This window comes from Harpia harpyja, chromosome 6 (genome assembly GCF_026419915.1).
Source record: "Harpia harpyja isolate bHarHar1 chromosome 6, bHarHar1 primary haplotype, whole genome shotgun sequence".
Classification (NCBI taxonomy): Eukaryota; Metazoa; Chordata; class Aves; order Accipitriformes; family Accipitridae; genus Harpia; species Harpia harpyja.
Window position 1 is genome coordinate 16,634,382 of NC_068945.1, and position 19,698 is coordinate 16,654,079.

At 45.4% G+C, this 19,698-nt stretch overlaps 1 protein-coding gene across 3 annotated transcripts in view; it reads left to right on the plus strand.

Moving 5' to 3' along the window:
* Nucleotides 1-19,698, plus strand: part of CACNA2D4 (calcium voltage-gated channel auxiliary subunit alpha2delta 4) — a 133,368-nt gene that overhangs the window by 11,390 nt on the left and 102,280 nt on the right. For 2 of the 3 annotated variants that reach the window (XM_052789185.1, XM_052789186.1), the window contains exons 3-11: nt 821-937; nt 2,447-2,506; nt 4,100-4,262; nt 6,525-6,656; nt 7,674-7,734; nt 8,340-8,490; nt 10,076-10,150; nt 11,377-11,466; nt 14,961-15,050. In XM_052789185.1, the coding sequence (XP_052645145.1) occupies nt 821-937; nt 2,447-2,506; nt 4,100-4,262; nt 6,525-6,656; nt 7,674-7,734; nt 8,340-8,490; nt 10,076-10,150; nt 11,377-11,466; nt 14,961-15,050 (939 nt within the window). The remainder of the gene's footprint in view (nt 1-820; nt 938-2,446; nt 2,507-4,099; nt 4,263-6,524; nt 6,657-7,673; nt 7,735-8,339; nt 8,491-10,075; nt 10,151-11,376; nt 11,467-14,960; nt 15,051-19,698) is intronic. The other variant, XM_052789187.1, reaches the window with a different exon arrangement.

Here is a 19,698-nt window from a genome sequence, read left to right on the forward strand (position 1 = left end):
GTTTTTAATGCCTAGTTTATATGAAACATGTTCAGAAGAAACTGGTTATCTCTAAAGCTGTCAGTTTGAGATCCTGCTCATTATGGCATATCTCCCAGTGGAGACAGCACTAAGCAGCCATGCTCGTAATTCCTGGTTTCTGGGAATTGCCTCTGTGCTGCTTTTGGCCCAAAGCATGCTCATGCATGCTGAATAAGTAGCATCATAACTGTCTTGCTGACCTTTCCTTGGCAGTCTCCCACCTAAGCACTGAGCAGACCCTTCTTGCTGCAGACCTGACAAGTTACCCTACAGATATGATGGCACTGTGGGAGGATAGGACATGCACTAGCATTATATCTCTCCCACTAGTGCCCCAGAGCACATATGACGTAGGAGGTGATGTAATGACAGCATACAGCTCCATTCCCTTGCCCTTCCCTCTGCCTTAAGTAAATTTCAGGTATGTGATGCATATAATGCTATTATGGATGTAAGCACAATGTGTATTAGGCTTTCAAAAGTTGGCCTTCTGCTTCTTTCTTATTTGTAGGCACTAATAGCTTGAGGTACATTGCTGTTTTTAACAGCCACAAGCTCACAATTGGATCAGTTGCTTTTACTTAGTCAAGATGCTTTGTGTTATGGCTAGTGATCTGCACACACCCAAATTATGGGGTGAAAAGGGAGGAAAGGCAGAGATGGGAGAAGGTGATAAATCAGACCAGTTCTTTCAACACATCTTTCTTCACCAAAGACAATACCCAGCTAACAATAATAGATTCACCCCTCTCCTTATGAGCCTCCTGCTCAGCAAGATTTTCTGCTTTCCCTTGGGTAGAAGTACAAAGATGTGGAGCCAACTCTGAAGATCAAAGAGGTGGATGGCTTGGAGCTGGTGAAGAAGTTCTCGGAGCAGATGGAAAGCATGCTCCGCAGGAAGGTTGAAGCCGTTGAGGTATGACCACGGGGGCTATGGGAAGGAAGTTCTCTCCTGTCAGCCCCAGAGCAGTAGATGCAGGCCTCCTGCCTGTACCAGGAGTGTGTGGGCGCAGAGGTTGCATGAGGACTTCCTTGCCCAACCAAATGCCTGCTAGTGCAGCTGGCTGCTCGCTCTGAGCTTTAAGTAGACACTGGTGGGAGGATGTGGGTGTTCAGACAAGGGAATGCTGGCTTCTCCCTCAGCCCAAAGTAGGAATTAAGATAAAAACAAAGTCTAGGAATAAATATGAAGGAACGAACACTCTTTTAGGAGAAAAGAGCTGTTTAAAGAGAAAAAACCTCTCACAAGTGAAAATAAAGTTCATCATTGCATAATGCATTCTGGCCATTGAAGACTGGTAGCTTGTTTCAACTGTGCTTGTGGCTCGGGAAATTTCTGCAGCCCCTGAACACAAGCTGCAAGGAAGGTGCTTGGATTTTCAGCTGTGTACACGGGGAGGCGTGGAGGAGGTGGCAAGAGGTCTTTAGCTGTTGCTGTGTTGGAGATCAGAGCAGGTAATCGTTATGGCCCCTCTTACTTCTTGCATCTAAGGATCTATCATATTCCCTTATATTTACCCGCTATGAAAAGCATATTTCTGTAGTCACAGAGCCTTGACTGTTTAAGGCGTCTAATGTGGAAAAGTCATCCAGAAACACATCATTTGAATCTCAAAGTGAAATGTGGGCATATTTAGACCCAGAGCTTTGGCCCATAACATTAAATTCATAGCCAGACTTTTCCAATGTTTGGATTGCCTTATCCTTTGTGCAGGAGCAAAAGGTAGTTTTGCTGAGACTGTTGCTGATTGTGCAACCCTGAAAACATGTACGTGTTTAGCTGGATTCCTTCCCAGTCTGTACCAATTGAGAATTAGTGCCCTGAAGCATCATACTGGGGAATACTAGTTGATTATATTGCCTTCCATAAATGGTAAGAGCTTATAAATGGCCACAGCATTGCTGAGCCCTTTATGAAATCAAGTCATGGTCTTTGTCTCAGTAACAATACCAGACTGAGACTCCCACAAGGCCTTTTCCTTTGATGAGATACTGACATCAGGCTGGGTCTGAAATGCCTTTCCCATGGCTTTTTGGAAGGGTTCATGGAAAATGAAATTAAATCTCTGGCTGTTGTTTCTCTAAATGGACATGTTTCTATTTATCCTTTGTCCATGTATATGTCCTGTGATATCTAAGATTGCTCAGGGGTTTAGTAGGGACTCTGGAGTAAGTAGGTGTGAATATACTTGGCAGTAAATAGCTGTGAATGTACCTTCCAAGCTGAAAAGTTGCAGCGCAGAATGACAGGTCAGCAGAAAAGGAGGGAAAGAGGGAAGTTTATAGCCCCATGACTCTGTGTTGTGGTGAAGGAGGCAGCCATGTGTCTTTTCACTAACTGTGTGAATGGCTGATACAGCTGGAACAGCTTCTGGAGGGCTTTCCACAGCATCCCCTCATCTTTCTTTCTGTGTGCTTGCATTAGAGGTTGGTGGAAGCAGCAGAAGACGCAGATCTGAACCACGAGTACAACTCCTCACTGGAGGTAAGTTTATCCTGGTCAGTGACAAAGTGACGCGCATCTTCAGAGAGCCTAGCCAAAAGGCAGGCCTAGCAGCACCCGGTCACCTTGGGTTCCTGGACAGGTTAGGAGTTTCCTTGTCTTCAGGACACTCAGCTTGCCTAGAAACTAGTGTGAGTAAGAGACTCCCTTGGCATATCCCAAACCTAGTAACACCAAGTTGATTAGTCCCTTTGGCTCTGGATTTGGGAAGACATTGGGTTACATGATGTTATTGGCGTTACATGATGGTATTGGCATTACATTTACTGTGCACCAACGTTGTCATTATGTGACGCGTTAGTGCAAATTCGCTGGCACTTTGTGGGTTACTTAACTGGAAAACGAGCTAAAAATTGAGTGTGTATGAGCAATGAGGAGGATGCCATTGCAAATACCCACAGCAAACCATTAATCCCAATGAGCCGAGTTTCTCACCATCTTTCTCAATAGCTCCCATCCTCTTTTCTCTACCCTTTAGACACCCACTTGTCAGGACTTCCCATTAGGTGAAAGCTTGGTACTGTCCAAGCAATGTGGATAATTGGCTTTCTGTTAATAACTGTTTGTTGTAGCCAAGCTATGGGATTATGGCTGGTGAAGGGAACTGGAGTGAAAACTCTGAAGTCCACTGTCCACAGGACAAGCACAGAGTGCTTAGCAGAAGTACAGGCTACTCCTGCAAGTATACTTCTCCATGCTGGGAAAGGGTGGGAATGAAAATGTTTCTTGAAATCAAGCTAGCTACCAATTTCACCTCTCCTACCTCTTTATTTAAGAATCACATTCAGTCATTCTAGTTGGGTCAGCTGCACTCACGGTAAGGGTCATGGGTGAGTTGAGGTACATGAGTCTCTTCGTACCCCCTGACTATTGTTAGTGCTTGAACAAAAATCTTTAAATAACCTCTGCCCTCAGATAAAGTCAACAAAAACATCTTAAAAACATCTGTTATCCAAGGGTGAAGAGTGTCCTGAAGATACTAAAGTGACTGTAGATGCTAAATCCCCAGTGGCCTTCACAGGGGGAAAATTGCATTGTCTTTGAGCACCTTCTGCTCTATCCTTTGCTCTTTACGTGTGCCTGCTGCTTGGAGTGACAGAGTGAGGGGATAATCCTGGCTGGATGTACATCAGGAGTTAACTCCAGTAAATGACAGCTGAAAAGACAGATCAAGTAAGGTCAGCATTGGCATGCTCTGTGGCCAACCTGGGAGCCAGACCCAGAGAGACATTCCACCTCTCTGGCTAGTCACTTAAATACTTCTGAAGGACGACAGGAGTCTGCCACTGTGTCCCTTTGCTCTCAGGTGGCTCTTCTGTTGTCGGTTATGACCATGCTTTCAGTCATGTGGGCACCTGACAATAAGAAAGTGGGCAGAAACCTTCATTTGGGCAGCTTGACACTTTTCAGTTGGTAATGGCCCTTGTTTGCTGCTACTCTTGATCCTTTTTGAAGCCTAAATTCTCCACATATCCCTTTTTTATGTTTTAAACAGTGGGTTTTTTTCAGGCAGTACTGGTAATAGTCTGTCTTATTCTTTCTTGTTGCCTTTCTCTTTTCCATTGTCTTCAACAGTTTGATTACTACAACTCTCTCCTGATTAATGAGAAGGATGAAAATGACAATTATGTGGAGCTTGGAGATGAATTCATTTTGGAGCCAAATGAGCATTTCAATAACTTGCTGGTGAACACAACATACAGTGATATCCAGCTCCCCACCAATGTCTACAACAAAGGTAATGGGCTCTGCTGGCCTCTACTTTCTCACTACTAGTAGGTTGTGGTGGAAACTACCAGTAATAATACTGAAAGAAAGAATGGGAATAGAAAAAAAACAACTGACAGAAAACAAAACAGGACTGGAAAGATACTGTCCCAAGGCATGGTCATGTCTGTGCTGTAGTCTGTCACTGTGACAGGCTTAGGTATAATCTGCTCTTGGAAGACCTCTAAGAATGGATGGTCCTCCATCCTAAGCAGGCAGTATAGTCTTCTAGGGTTCATCTACCCAACCAAAGATGCTGTGAAACAAACTGTGATGTGAATTTATTGGCAATTGTTACTCTGTACAAAGGGTCAGATCTATCAAGGTCTTTGGGTGTCAAGGATCTCATTGATTTCAGCTCAGAATTTAGACCCTAAGTACTTTTGTGTTATGAGGCACTAACACCTCACGGGGACACTCTTAATTCCCAGTAAGCATATCCATAGGGGACTGGAGGTAATTCACAACTGCTACTGGGACATGACTGTTCTGGGCTATCTTCTGTTCTCAGCAAGCCTTTGGCACTTTGGCAGCTGCAGGAGCCCAGGGAGGCACCAAGGCTCACATGGCCTCATCTGTGCCCGGGCTATGTCCTCCCCCCTGCATGTTCACAACACTCCAACTACACACCAGGCACCAGTCCATCTCCAGCACACTGCCAAATCTGCCGGCTAAGACACCAGTTGTTATTGTCCTAAGTTTACTGCTCTTTTTGGCCAACATTCGAAGCTGCCTGACCTGGCTCCTTCCCTGCCTCCCCATCAGCTCTCCCCCTTGCATACATCTTGGCAAGAAAAAAAAAAAGTGCCATTACTTATCTCATAGATAGAGCTCATTTACAATCTTCAGGACCAGACGGGGCAGGTGCTGGTGTCTGCTCACAACTGCTACTTTATTTAGAGGGATAATAGAGGGACTTCTATTTCTCCCATGATTTGAAATTAATTCCATCTGGTCTGACAGCCCCAGACACTAAAATCTTGCTCACAACAGAGCCACCAGCAGAGCTGTCTGTGTAGCTACAGAAGAGCTACACAAAGTAGGCTGCTGCCTACATACAGCAGCATACAGAAAGAGGTGGCCAAATGGCCACTGTCAGAGACAGCAGAGATGCCTCTAGCTAGCTGATTTCTTGCCTGTACAACTTGACACAAACCATCCAGCTGCTCTGGCTATGGCTGGAGGATGAGCAGGAGATGGAGAAGGAGGGCTGCTTCCGTGCCCGGGGCTCTTCCTAGGCGCAGTGCCTGGCAGCACTCACTCCCTCTCTTGCAAACAGCAGCAAGCCTGGCTCTCCACAGCTCTTCTGGCTCCCTTCCTGCATGAGTTACTTTGGCCTCATCGCTGGGGAGTCACAGTTCAATTTTTCCCCTATTTTGACCAAAACCGCCTTTAGTAAAGTGACTAAACAGGAAGTGGTAGGTCAAAGCCCCATCCCTTTCAACATTAATACAGTTAATCCTACAATGACCAGTTTCTTATAATTCCCTGTTTCTATTGCTGCTGCTCTGTTTGGTCTCCTGAGGCAATGAGTCAACACAGACACTAAATATACACTGCCTTTTATGAGTTCTTTGCAAGTCTGCAACTCCCTATTGATTCTGATGAGATCGGGGCAAGGGAGGACAGCTCAGGCTTTGAGAAAGAAAGGGCAGGCAAGGAAGAAAATAAAGAATTTTGGGGGAAAAGAGGAGAGAGGGAGAAATGGCATGTAAATCCTAGAGCTCCTCTGTCTTAGGTAATCACATCTAGCAAAAATTTAAACACTCTTTGCAGAAAGGCTGCTCCACTTAGTGGTGCATCAGGCAGTTGCCTTACAACAGCCACACATCCCCTCTTAGGTAGCAGCTGAGTCCTGTTTGTGTGGTGTGCCAGTTGTGCTTGGCACAGTGCTGGTTCTCCTGAGTCTCTCAGAGCCCTCTTCCAAACAGATATAACACCCAAAGACAGACAAGGCTGGAAAGAGAAATGGGCATAATAGCGTATGACCAAGCTGAGATCACCTGTAGCGGCCAGTGGTGACCTGCCCTCCAGGATTTACTTGAATGATGCATCCAATTCCCTGTCCAATGTCAAAGCTTTGGACAAAGCTGCATTCTTCCTGTGGTTGCCTTTGTTCTCATCCTCCTCCTCCACTGGGGTGGTGGTGTCCTCCCCTCTTTTGCACACTTTTTTGCCCACTTTCTATTCTTTCCCCCACTTTTTTGCCCACTTTCTATTCTTTCCCCCACAGACCCTGACATCCTGAATGGCGTTTACATGTCAGAAGCCTTGAATCCTATTTTTGTGGACAACTTTGAAAGGGATCCCACGCTGACCTGGCAGTATTTTGGCAGCTCCACTGGATTCTTCAGGCTCTACCCAGGTAAGAGAAGAGATTGGCTTCGCTCTTTCAGCACAACGCAATAGTCTTGCAGGACAGGGTCGATGCCATGGAAGAGCCCAATCTGGGAAGGTTGAAGGCAGCGTGGCTCCGTGAAGGGCAGGGTACAGGGAGCAAAATAGTGCATGGGCTGCTGCCACTTAGGCTGAAGGAACAGTGTCCATGGCAGGCATAAACCCCTTTTTCCCCAGTGGACCAGCCCCCCAGGCATGTTGCCCTTGCAACCCCAGAAGAGTCTACTTTTATGGGTGTGCCTCAGGCAGGCTGCCCTCCAAAAAGCTCACAAAAGACCAAGACAGGACCTGCAAATCTCACAGGCAGGGTGCGGAGGCTGCACGAGGGTTCCCTGCCTCATGCTCCCCTGTGGTTTTTAGTGGCGGCCACAGCCTCTCTCTGCCTCTGAGGCCACACATGGCAGATGCGGTGGGTCAGCCTGACTTGTTATCCACTTGCCAGCTGCAAGCAGCATGTAAGGTCATGTAACAAGAGGGAGGCCCCGTGCCCAGAGGAACTGGTGAGATCCTTTGCAGCCATAGCTTGGCCTAGTGGCCTCTTCATCAGATGGCTGCATGCTCTTGTTCTGTGACCTGTCACGTGTTGTGGAAGGGGAAAGCAGAGATGACTGTGAACAGAGCCTTTAGCAGGGAATCTGAGACACATCCCTGTCACTCCTGCTACGTTTTTATGCTCTCCACCACCCCTGGGGAGAAACAGATGCTGCTGAGAACTACATCAAAGTGGCAAAAAGTTCAAAGTGCAATTGATCCCCAAATTCGAACAGACTATGTCTAGATACATTTTACTGAGAACTGCCAAAGACTGTGCAGCTCTGCTTGTATTTCTGCAGAATGGCCACTGCTATTTCTGGCCAGACCTGCATGCCCCCACGGCGTAGCCGGGTCTCAGCAGTGCACAGCAGAAGTGCAGGTGCCTGGGGAGTGGGGGGCAGATGCCTGCCTGTCTGTGTGTGTTGATTGCTCCTTTTGCTGCTCCCTTCAGGAATAAAGTGGTTACCAGATGAGAATGGAGTAATTTCCTTCGACTGCAGGAATCGTGGCTGGTAAGAGTTTTGGAAAGACTTGGCCAAAGCACCTTTCAGACTTCCTCTCTCCCTCTTTTCCAAGGTGACACCTTGGTGAGTTGCTGATCAGCAGTTACTGTCCCATGCTGCTCCTGCAAGAGATGAGGGGTACATAAATGAATGCAATAGCAGGTTAGGAAGCCCTACCACCTGCCAGCGCCAGCTTTCCATATGGCATCTAACACGTGCCACATGGAAATTGCCACCAGCATATCCTTCCTCTGTCCCATCCTCCTTATAATTCTGCAGCCAGAGGGACGGGGCTGGTCAGACTCCAGAAATGTGGGGCACTCAGTCTACTCAGCATGGCTAAAGGAGGTTTTAGCAATTGTCACTCTCGGCTGAATCTGCACATAGGTCTGTAGCAGGCCCAGCACTTGCCATTGTGGGAAGTGAGATGCTGGGGCCAGTGGGAGAGGCAGATTGGTTGGAAGGGACCCATCAGATGCCCAGCCTGACTCTGCTGGATAGCTGTGCTTGTGGTACATGTTATGCTGCGGCTAGCATTGTGTGACAGCAGTACGCCCAGCGTTCCTCCTCTCTGTACGCTCACTCTGCTTCCTTGTATCCTTCTTTATAAAAAGGTACATCCAAGCGGCCACCTCTCCCAAGGACATTGTCATCGTTGTGGACGTCAGTGGGAGCATGAAGGGCCTGCGGATGACCATTGCCAAACACACCATCGTCACCATTTTAGATACTCTGGGAGAAAATGACTTTGTCAACATCATTGCTGTAAGTATGTCCCATTTCCAGTGCTGAGTGGTCTTCCTTGTACCTCATACCAGCTCTTCAGTCCCCTTAGCAAACTACAGGCATTACAGTAGCATAACTACAACACTTAGTACCATGTTGGATGGGGGATTAAAACTAATTACCCTTGGGAAGTTAGCTTTGTGTGGTCAGCAGGGTGGCTGCTAAGTCATCTGACTCCCCTCTATGGAGGATGTCAGCTGCATCTTTTTGCTTGCTTAGGGGTGTGAGTGCAACAGATAAAAGTGCTGTAGAGAAACACCTGAGCTAACAGGGACCTGAGCTAATAAATTTGCATATCATAGCATAATACTGTGTTTGGGTCCAGTACCAGTATAATCCTCAGGGTAATGTTTCCAGGTGAGAAAATTACCACCGTATGCCTTTTTGTGCACCAGCATACTGCAAGACTGCAACCCAATTCAGAGTCAATATGCACAGGCCTGCATGGAGTTTGATCAAGTTGCCTCGGTGTTACTCTCTCCCTTTTTAAGCCCTGGCCAGGATGAGGATGGGCTGGTTACCCACAGAGAACCAGCACCACTAACCACAGGAAGCAAAACTTTTCCATGATCCACGCCAAGACTGGGGGGTTTGGTGCCAGGTTAAATGCCTTTAAATGGCTGCTCGCCTCCTAATTTTCAAAGCTAATTCAAGGGCCATCTCTTCCCCCAGGCTCCTTTCTATAAAAGTTTGCTAGGGCATGGTCACTGAGATATAAATTCTACTTTTTGTTGATAGCTTCTTATTGTGTAAGATAGTTAGAAAGTCCAGTGGTGACAGCTCTGTCTTTATATGGCTGGAAAATTGTTGGCAGAAAATGGAGGGAAGTCATTAAAGAGTTGGAAATATCATCTGTTCTTCAAAAACAAGCCCAGAAAGAGCATATAATATATATTCCTTTACTCACACTAAAAACTTACTGGCTCAGACACATTACAGCCTGACCTAAGCTCCTATTGATCACCTGAGCATCACTGGCCTCTTAGCCATGATGCTCTTCTTAACCTTGCAGGACAAGGTTTACACTGGCATGTTTTACCTCACATATGTATCAGGCTAGAAGCATATGCCCCACTAATTATCACAATTTGGTGCATGTGTGGTAATGTGATATGTTATCGTTCAGGCGTGAGCCAGAGGCATCAGACATTCAGCTACAAAACCACTTGCAAGGTTCATCTGGTGACTGGGGACTCACAAAGTCTCCAGCAGTCAAAAATATGTGTAAATAGTGCTAGAAGCAAGGCCAGGGCACAAGTTAGAGTGTAGAGAAAATCTCTAGAGTGTGAGTGAGAAAAAAAGTAACTTTGTATGTGTAGATATGCCCAGATAGAACTCAGCAAAACACCATAATTAATGCATTATTCAAACAAATATGAGATTTATCAAAATTATAATTTGCCATGATCACTACAAACCATTCTTAAGGGAAATATGTATAAAATGGCATAATGCTCCATACTGTTTTCTGAACATACACCTAAGACGTAAAACCATTTTATGAATTTTCTCCCATTACAACCCCTTTCTCCCATTACAACCCCTTTCTTTTTTCTCTTTGCAGTACAATGATTATGTTCATTTTATTGAACCCTGTTTTAAGGGCATCTTGGTCCAAGCAGACAGAGATAACAGAGAGGTGAGTACCAGGCTCCTATCCATGTTATTCAGGTAGCTCTCTTAATGTAAGAAGTACGTGGTGTTAAAATGCTGTGACATGAAACTCCAGGGACAAGAAACAACCATCTCCCAGAAGCACGTGGGTTTGCATTTCAGAAACAAGCACCAGTTCAGTGGTGTGTGCTGGCTCCATGGTTCACCTTTGCTTACACAAAGCCACTGTAACACGGGGTCAGTTGGCTAGTTCAACAGCAGCAACCAGCTTCCCTGTGTGACAACAGACTCAGCACCACCGCTGCCAGAGCACGAGTGGATCTAGCCCAGACTGCTGTGGAAAAACAGCGTGCAGAGGGCAAAGGTTCTCCATCTTTGAAACCCCATATCCTCAGCCCTCAGAAAGGAGAAAAACCAGCCCTTTCCTGGTGAATACGTTCTCAGCCTGGCCTGATCCTTTGCCAAGGTGGACTGCCAGCAAGCTTTCTCTGATCAGGGGTTTTGCTGTTTTGATCCAGGAGGTCTCAGCAGCCCTGAGATGGTCAGCCTGTGTCCAGCTGCTCCACTGCCCTCTGGGCTGACTTGTATTTTTAGCTCTTCTTACTGGTTTTTTTTCTTCCTTTTTCTCTCTATATTAATACCACAGAGGCAGCACATCTCTCCATGTCTTCCACAGCCATATTTCTCTCCAAATTTCTTTCCCAGCTTAGTCCTGAGTCACAGAGTACAAGTCCAGAGGGTGATGTCTCCTGCAGTGTTTCCCAAAGGATCCCCAAGCCTTTTGGACACTATCTTGCAGAGAGCACTCTCTGGGGGTTTCATTTACAACCAGATTAATGCCTCTTAAGTAGTAGACAAGCATTCAAATTTTTTTTTCCCAATCCTGTTGCTCTTGCATGCACAGGAATTTTTTTTTTCCTGAAGGGGTGGTTAAGGGAAAGTCCAATTTCTAACAGTTTTGTCCCTTGCATGATGTTTCATGGACTGCCAATGTTTCACAGCCCAGAGGCTGAGAAATGCAGTCCTGCTGTGGCTGCGTGGGCAAAGGTGAAACATGATGGCACTGCCAGTGGAGCAGCCACTTGACTTTCCTACCTCCACCCATCATGGTGCTGCACTACCCTGCCAGCAGTGGTGGAGGATCAGAAGTCCAATGGCACAGACTTTTCCAGGTTAGCCTTTCCTCCCCTGGTCGAAGACAGGACCCTGCCTGCAACTCACTGCTGCCTTTTTCCCCTCTCTTCTTGCCAGCACTTCAAGCAGCTAGTGGATGAACTGCAGGCAAAAGGAGTGGGCACTGTGAACAAGGCTTTGACAGAGTCCTTCAAAATCCTGAGGGAGGTAAGAGAGTCGGTGCTGATGCTTGTATCAGGCACAAGTGTCCTTGCCTTCCTCTATTCTCCCCTCTACATCTAATGACTTATCACATACCTCATGGTGCTGCAGGGGGGAGGTGGAATGAGCTGATCTCACAGGCCCCAAATTTGTGACAAGCGGTGTACAGGGGTGGCCCAGCTTTTGGGGAGGTGTTGGTTTGTGTGTGATGCCCCAGGGCTGCCGATCCCTGCCCAGGAAGGATCAGGAGCTGACAAGGCTGTGGCCTCATGAGTGTTTTTTTAACAAGCCCACAACTGGGCATTGCCCAGGCACCTTGGTTAGAGATGGTGGCAATAAAATGTAACTGATCAGCTGAGGGCAACAATTCTGGTCATAAGTAATGTTACCAGTGAGCCTTGGCAAGTAGATGATGATGAAGACATGAAAGATTATTCTCAGGCTTCAGATTTATTTCAATGTCATTTTGCTGAGTATCAGTGCTTGAGGAAGAAATCACAGGTACAGGAGAATTAATCAGTCAGTCTGATCATGTCCTGTGATAAGAATCATAAATGATTCATTGCCTTATGTGAACAATTGGGACTTCAGTAGCCTGGAGGTAAACATATGACTTAACTCTGTTTTTTAAGGAAAGTTAACAAAAAAAGGACCAAGAACCAGCAGAACATCCCCACCTCCTCATGGCACTGTGTATAGTGGGGTTGGCCTAATGATGCCAATGCCTTTGGTGCTCACAAAAATATGTATGTAGTTCTATGCTAGTGGCCATAATGATGGCATTGATGTTAAAGGTAGTGTGCTAGAGGTACTGATGCCCTGGGAAGGATTATCCACTCTTACTTTGTTGGCTATGGTAATGCTGTTCCTAATTTATGCCAGTGCAAGCATGATCAGAGTTGAACCCAGGGATGGTGGTAGCTGAGCTGACTTATCAGTGGTAATAGAAACATAATGGTTTTAATGGCAACCTGAGAAAAGTGCGGTGTAGCCTTGGCATTGCAGTAATAGGCTGGCAGCACTCCTAGTAGTAATGGTTCAACATCTTTGGAGGAAGATAGTTACTGAGATGACCAGGGAAGCAGTAATGATATAAATTGAGAACGATGACATGGACTAGATGCCTGCTAGATATTTTTCTACTTGTATCCTTGCATTTTATAACAAAATTAACTTTATCTTTAAAATCAAAGATCCAGAGCCTATATAGGCCCGTGTTGTATAAATCAGAATATTTAAATGATTTTTCCACCAGAGGAAAAATGATTTCTTAATATCTAATGTAGTACTGGTTATGTACAGTGACAACAAATTAAAGAAGCCCAATGCAGTACAATTGCAGACTCTCTCAACCAGCACAGCTTTGAAGGTCTCAGTGGAGAATAATGGAGCATAACCCTAAAGAAAGCCTGCTTGCCCCAGCTGAAATAGCAGCCAGTCATGCCAAACACAGGCACCAAAACTCGTCTGGGTCCACTAATGAGGAGACCTCACACCTCCTTTCTGGCAGGCATGGCTCACCCACTAGACTAGGCAATCCTCAAGCCTCCAGGAATCAGGACCTCTATAAAACCCTGCATACTTTAAGCCAGGCATGCCCAAGGGAAATAGAAGGTACATGGTGGAACAGCTGAGACAGAAAAAAAAATTGTGCTCCACTGACATAGCTGGACCAAAAATACTTCCAGAGAGAGTGACGTCCATACATCCCAGTGGAGTAACATAACTCCACTGCAGTAATAGAGAAAAAACTATTTGGCAGGTAGAGAAATTATTTTTCCTCTCCATTTGGCATCAAAAATGCAGTCAACAGTTTAAGTAGTAATCACTTATCTTGATCCTTGTTGATTCTCCCTTAGCTAATGAGCTCAAAACAGCTCTGAGATTGCTCTTAGACAGTACAGCACCCAGTGGTGATAAAACCTTCTGATGTTATTCACTCGCAAGGTGAGGTGCTGCTTCCCTCATGCCTTTTGTTATCGCCTTGGATCTGGAGAGAGGGCAACTGACTCGGGCATTTGAGCATTTTTCCTTTGAGCATCTGCAGATGAGTAAAGGTGGCTGTTGTCTCAGTGACTGCTGGTGTGACGCTTCTCTGCATCTTGGAAACTGCTGTCCATGAAACAGGAGTTCAGAAACAGTAACTTTGTTGTCAAAGAAAGGTGTGAAACAGGCCTTTGTATCTCTTCCACCCAGCTTTCCTTTCCCAGTAACACTGGTCGCAGCTTTCTTGCAGCGTGTCATTCACTGTAGTGGACCATGATTGCCTCCTCTTTAGCAAAATGGGACCTCAGTCCAAGGTCACTGAAGCCATCAGCTGGGAGCCTTGTTCACAGCCAGCTGTGGGATGGCTGCATGTGCAGCAGGAGGCCTGCGGGACCTCCTGCAAGTCACTTTGCAGCTTCATCCCAGGACTTCTGTCTGCCTGGTGACATTCAGAAAAGACAGAGATTGTGTTTCGTGTACACACAGCAGCGACAGAGGCTGCACATACATAGGCATGCAAGTGTAGAAACACGCCTGTTGTCCTGCAGCTGCCTCCCCCAAACTGTAGCTTTCCCGGTAAGGGCTTATCTAGAGAGTACCTTGATATCACCAGCTGGAGGACCCCAGGCTCTGCAAGTACCACAACTTAAGGCAAAAGGGTACCGCCTATCAAGTGCTCCTATGCTTTAAGGACTCTAAAATCTTCTCTTAGAGCTTCTTAGATCTGTATCAGTAATAGAGGAGGAAAAGGGTTTCCATCAGTGTGCCCTGAAACAAATCTGTGCTGCTGCAGTCATGCAGATGGGAGAAGGGGGAACTTTGGTGGAATTGGCCACCCCTTTCCCATCAGACAAAATTCACATTCTCAGCTTGTAATCATAGCCATTCCTCACAGACTGTCCTGTTATTGTTCACAGGAGCCTACGCAAGAGAATGAAAATGAAAATTGCTACATCATGCTGATGAAACAGGCTTTGCTGATTACAATAGACAACCAGTAATAATATCTGTAATGAAAGTGGCTGCAAAATTTCCCTGGTAATTTTCCTCAGTCCAATTGCTTGTAGAATTAATGGCCCAGTAGAGACCTACTCAATGAGGTATGAGTAGCAGAGACGGGTTGAAGAAGAGCACGATCTCTCACTGTCTTTTGTTTTCCTCCATTATGTTCTGGGGTAGACAGGGCATATTTTAATCCATGACGCAATTTGCAGAACAGCTTCAGGAGAACAGTTAGCCAGAGCCTCCCCTGCCCCTCTCTGCCATGCACAATAAACCACTTAAACTCTCTGTTTCAATTTAGCCACACATCAAGTGGTTTCAATAAAATATGTGTGCCAGGAAAACCATGGTCTTAAGCATACATTTATAAAGTGCTTCAAAATTCTCAGGTCTCAAGTGCCACCTTTTGAGCTCCTTTCTTGTTTATCAAGTTTTAGTCTATCTCACTGCTATCTTCTCTTCTTTGTTTCAACAAGCTTGGCATGTCTTGTCCTCTCACCCTTTTCCTGCAGGATTTATACCCCTTTGTTCTGGGCGCTGCTCTGCTCAAGGCTGCTTCCAGGCTGCCTGCCTTTCCTGAAACACCATCCTCCCAACAGTATGTAAGTGCTGCAGCTGAGAGCTATCAAGTGCTAAGCAGAGCAGAATAATTACCTTCCTTGTTTTACACACCATAGTCCTCTTAACACAATGTAAAACAGCAGCTACATTTCTTCAGACTTTGTCACATTGTTAATTCCTATCCAGCTGATCTGCCTCTCTGGTATTCCTCTCCAGCCAGCATTCAGCCTCCTGTTTGGTATTTGAGCCTCTGACTATCCTTTCTAATGTACATCAATTGTAAAGATATTTATATATTTTTATAAACATGCCAAATATGTGTGTGTACATGTATACATATGCAAACACACCCCCCTAATCCTAAAGGAGTCATATATATATTCATATATTTGTTATATATGAATCCTTTAAGATGAGACAGTACAAAATCTGTGACTTTTATGGGTCGTCCTTTCTCAGGATCTGCTCAGAGTAAGTATTTTGAAAGCTGATGTTTTTCTGATGCTGCGGAGGAAAAGAAACCCCAAGTTCTGCTCTCTGAGGCCACCTTGGAAAGAAGTTTCCTCTTGTCGTGGTTTAACCCCAGCCAGCAACTAAACACCACACAGCCGCTCACTCACTCCCCCTCACCCAGTGGGATGGGGGAGAAAATCGGGAAAAAGAAGCAAAACCCGCAGGTTGAGATAAGAACGGTTTAATAGAACAGAAAAGAAGAAACTAATAATGACAACACTAATAAAATGACAACAGCAATAATGAAAGGATTGGAATGTACAAATGATGCGCAGTGCAATTGCTCACCACCTGCCGACCGACACCCAGCCAGTCCCCCAGCGGCGAATCCCTGCCCCCCACTTCCCCGTTCCTATATTGGATGGGGCGTCACATGGTATGGAATACACCGTTGGCCAGTTTGGGTCAGGTGCCCTGGCTGTGTCCTGTGCCAACTTCTTGTGCCCCTCCAGCTTTCTCACTGGCTGGGCATGAGAAGCTGAAAAATCCTTGACATTAGTCTAAACACTACTGAACAACAACTGAAAACATCAGTGTTATCAACATTCTTCGCTCTGAACTCAAAACATAGCACCGTACCAGCTACTAGGAAGACAGTTAACTCTATCCCAGCTGAAACCAGAACACCTCTTAACACCAAACTGGATTAATGGTGCCTTGACTCACTGCTGAACTCAGAAATTACATAAATTTTGAGGTTAATTATGAGTAGGTCACTCCAAAATAGCTATAGGTGGAAAAAAAATGGTGAAACTTGTAACAAACTGGATTTCAGATGTAAATTTCTGTGTGACTTGAGAAAACTGGTGTCATAAAAAGAATGAACCCGTCTGCTGATGTGAGTAATCAAAGGAGTTTGCGGCCTTTTATGCCCAACCTGTGTGGGGAAGCATTTCATTTGCACACTCACAAGAGGACTGTGTTATTAATTTTTCTAGCAGTGTGCTAAATGTTTAAGGACAACTTACCCATCTAGTTTCCTCCCTTCTTGTAACACGTTTTCTGTTGATTTCCTCTTTGTCCTTTGTGATCTCATATAGTCCCAGTCAGGTCTCAGCCCATGAGGCAAGTAGTTCAGTGACACCTTCTGCAATCCTTTCCCTTCCCGCTGAGCACAGATTATTCTAATGCTTTCAATTAACTTTTTCTTTAACCCTACCACTTTGTGACCCTGCCTGTAATTCATTCATTCTTTTCTTTGTTCCTTATCACTTCAGCATGTACCCAGCCATTACAATATTGTCCTTTTGATGATGAAGTAGGGAGGCTATAAAGCATCTCTGCCTGACAATTTCCCTCTGGTTTTTATCGTCTGGCAACATACTCTTTTTACTCCCTTTCTTGTTACTTCTCTGAAGGTTTATAAATCTTTTCTTGACTCCACTTGCATTTTTATGGACCTGGATTCTGCAGCAAATTTGTCAGGGTATGCAAAGCTCAGGATTTCCTGTTTACCAGTTTATGCCATTTTGTTTAATGCCATCTCTCTCTCACTTCTTCACTGGCTTTCTGTTTCCTTCTCTACTGCTAATTTTCTACCCATGAGACACTTTCCACTAAGTTTGAATTTTCAGTAATTCTGGGGGCTACTCTGGAGGCAGGTCTGCATAAGAAAGGGGCAGGTGGAGACTGAGAGGGGCTGCTCAGTCATCTGGCCAGATGTGTATATTATCAGCATGCGTGCCTGTGCATCACTGAGCTATGTTGATGTTCCTATTGCTTCACTAGTAACTCTGTGCTAGGCTATAACTGCAAAGTAAATGGCAACGAGCAAACAAGGGAGTACAAGAGACTATGACCCTGAATTAATTAAAGCACGCCTGTTACTCCTGGCAACATCACCGAAGTTAAACAGGAGAATATGTAGCTCTGTGCCTCATTCACCGACTGCAGCTCTAGCCCGCATCTCTTCAGACATCTGTTCTGTGGACATCTTGTTCCTCATCTCCCCTTCTTTCATGCTCCTGAGACTTCAGTCAGAGCAGGGAATTATGCTCAGAGCTTGATATGAATGCTGTCAGATCATTTGCTACAGCTGCAGCCAGCCACAAAAGGACCTAAAAATCAGGGATTACCTCTTGTTCATTTGTTTTCTAAATCTGTCTTTTTAATCTCTATTTCTATAACACTGATGATCTCATTTTCCCTGTTGAAAATATCATCTACTCTTGTAATTAGGAGATTGCTGGTTCTGATACAGCATCTAATTTCTCAGTATTATGAGGTCTGAAGTAAGCTACATGAAGAGATGTCTTAAGTAGTTTGATGAAATGGTGGGTGACCTTAATTAAGTGTTAATTTAATAATCGTCTAAACAAAATGTTGTAGATTGCAACAGTCTGGAATAAGCTGCTTTCATAACTACAAGGTTCACATATCTGTGATCTGAACCTCATCCTGACAGCATCTCCCACACCATTGTAACCCTATGCCTCCCTAATGGACACTCACGCTAGCCGTTCTCTCTGCTAATCTGCACGCAGTTGATCTCTGTCCTAGGAATAGCTCACTTGGTACTCCTTGTCCTTTTCCTACCTGATGGTCTGTAGCAGAATCCCATGTGGCTGTCAACTGCTTTTGCCCTTTTTTTTGCGCCTAAGGACATCCTGTGCTTGTTCCTGTTGTGCCCCCTCAGCCTTTGCCCTGAGTCTCCTTGCTGAGCAGGGGGCATGTGTTCTCTGACCCTTCCTGGAGCTCCAATTACCCTATAGCTGGCATTGATGGGTTTTTTTCCATGGTACAAGGTGTAGAAGCTTTTTGGACCATTGGAAATGTCACACCTCGGGGAGTCTCTAGAGAAAGACATGGGAGATCCCCACTGCTGGGTTGGCATGACCACAGCCGCAGAGGTACAGTGTGTCTCCCCTCTGAATGTGCTGCTCTGGTGATATGAAAGAGGAGGAGCACACCCAACCACCTCATCCTGATTCAGTCATTCACATGGATGTTTTGCCTGAGAACAGCTAGTTAGAAATGACCCTGTTACACCACCTTTCTCTCTCATGATCATCTGTACTGATTCTGGTCAGTGATACAAGTAATGGGACTATCAAGAAACAGGGAGAGATGGGTTCATATGCGTGGTCATTCAGAAGCTGTTGAATCCATGCTTACTGCAGTAGAGTAACAGGTACTTCCATGATATTAAGAGTAACGTTGAAGGAGGCAGGACTGATACCATAAGTGGTGGTGAAAGGAGACGTTATGGTGATATTAGCACTGAACCTGGTAATTTCATAATAAGGGACAATCACAGAGGTAATTGTAGGAGTGGTGAAATAACTGGGGAAATCTGGACTTGGAGTTGGCTTCCAAGTATTGATGGTCATGATGTTAAACACAGTACCATCCGTGTTGCTAAAGACGTTTGCCTTCTGTCCTAACATAGCATTACCAAACCAGAAGGAACTTGTGAATTGAACCCTAAAACATCTAAAAAGACCCAGTTCACACCCTGTGCTCTTGTTCTCCCATCCAGTGCTTGCTTTTATTTTATGCAATTAGTCTTGCCACTTGGATACCTTTTTCCTCATTTATAAGACATAACTACCCTCTCCAGTTTAAAATTGCTGCTGTTTGATATAACCTTAGTCACCCTTCAATTAGTCTCTCGTATGCTCTCCATCTCGTACCATTGCCTCTCATTAATCTCTTGTGCAGAGTTGTCATATCCTCATCTTTCCATATTTTTTACTCTGCATCAGTTTCTGTATACTCCTTTGTTGACTAGACTTTTCCTTGCTCAGAGCGTAGAAGCAGTGAGGTGCTGTGCAAGAAGTGCATACTGACACTGAGCTAAGAGCCGCAGCAAAGTAGCTGCTCATTTTTGTGCCTTGATGTCCTCTGCTACCTCCTCTGGTGACTGCTAATTCAACACCTCTGTTGGTGCTGTGTAAGGCACTTGGTTCTCTAGAGCCAATGTACCTGAGGGCATGAGAGGCAAATGCCTCTGCATGCAGAAGCACTAGATAAGGAGCATTCGAAGGCTGGTCTGCCTGGCTGAACAGGCAGGATCTGGCTTGTCAGTAAGAGCAAACCTGTTCAACACCTCTCCGTGTGTCCTTGGGAGCACATCAACATTTGTACCAGAGTCCCAGAGTGCTTCCACTCTACCTTAAATATCACTTATGCATAGATAACAGGTCATCTGTCATTACAGTGTATGGCCTATCTGGC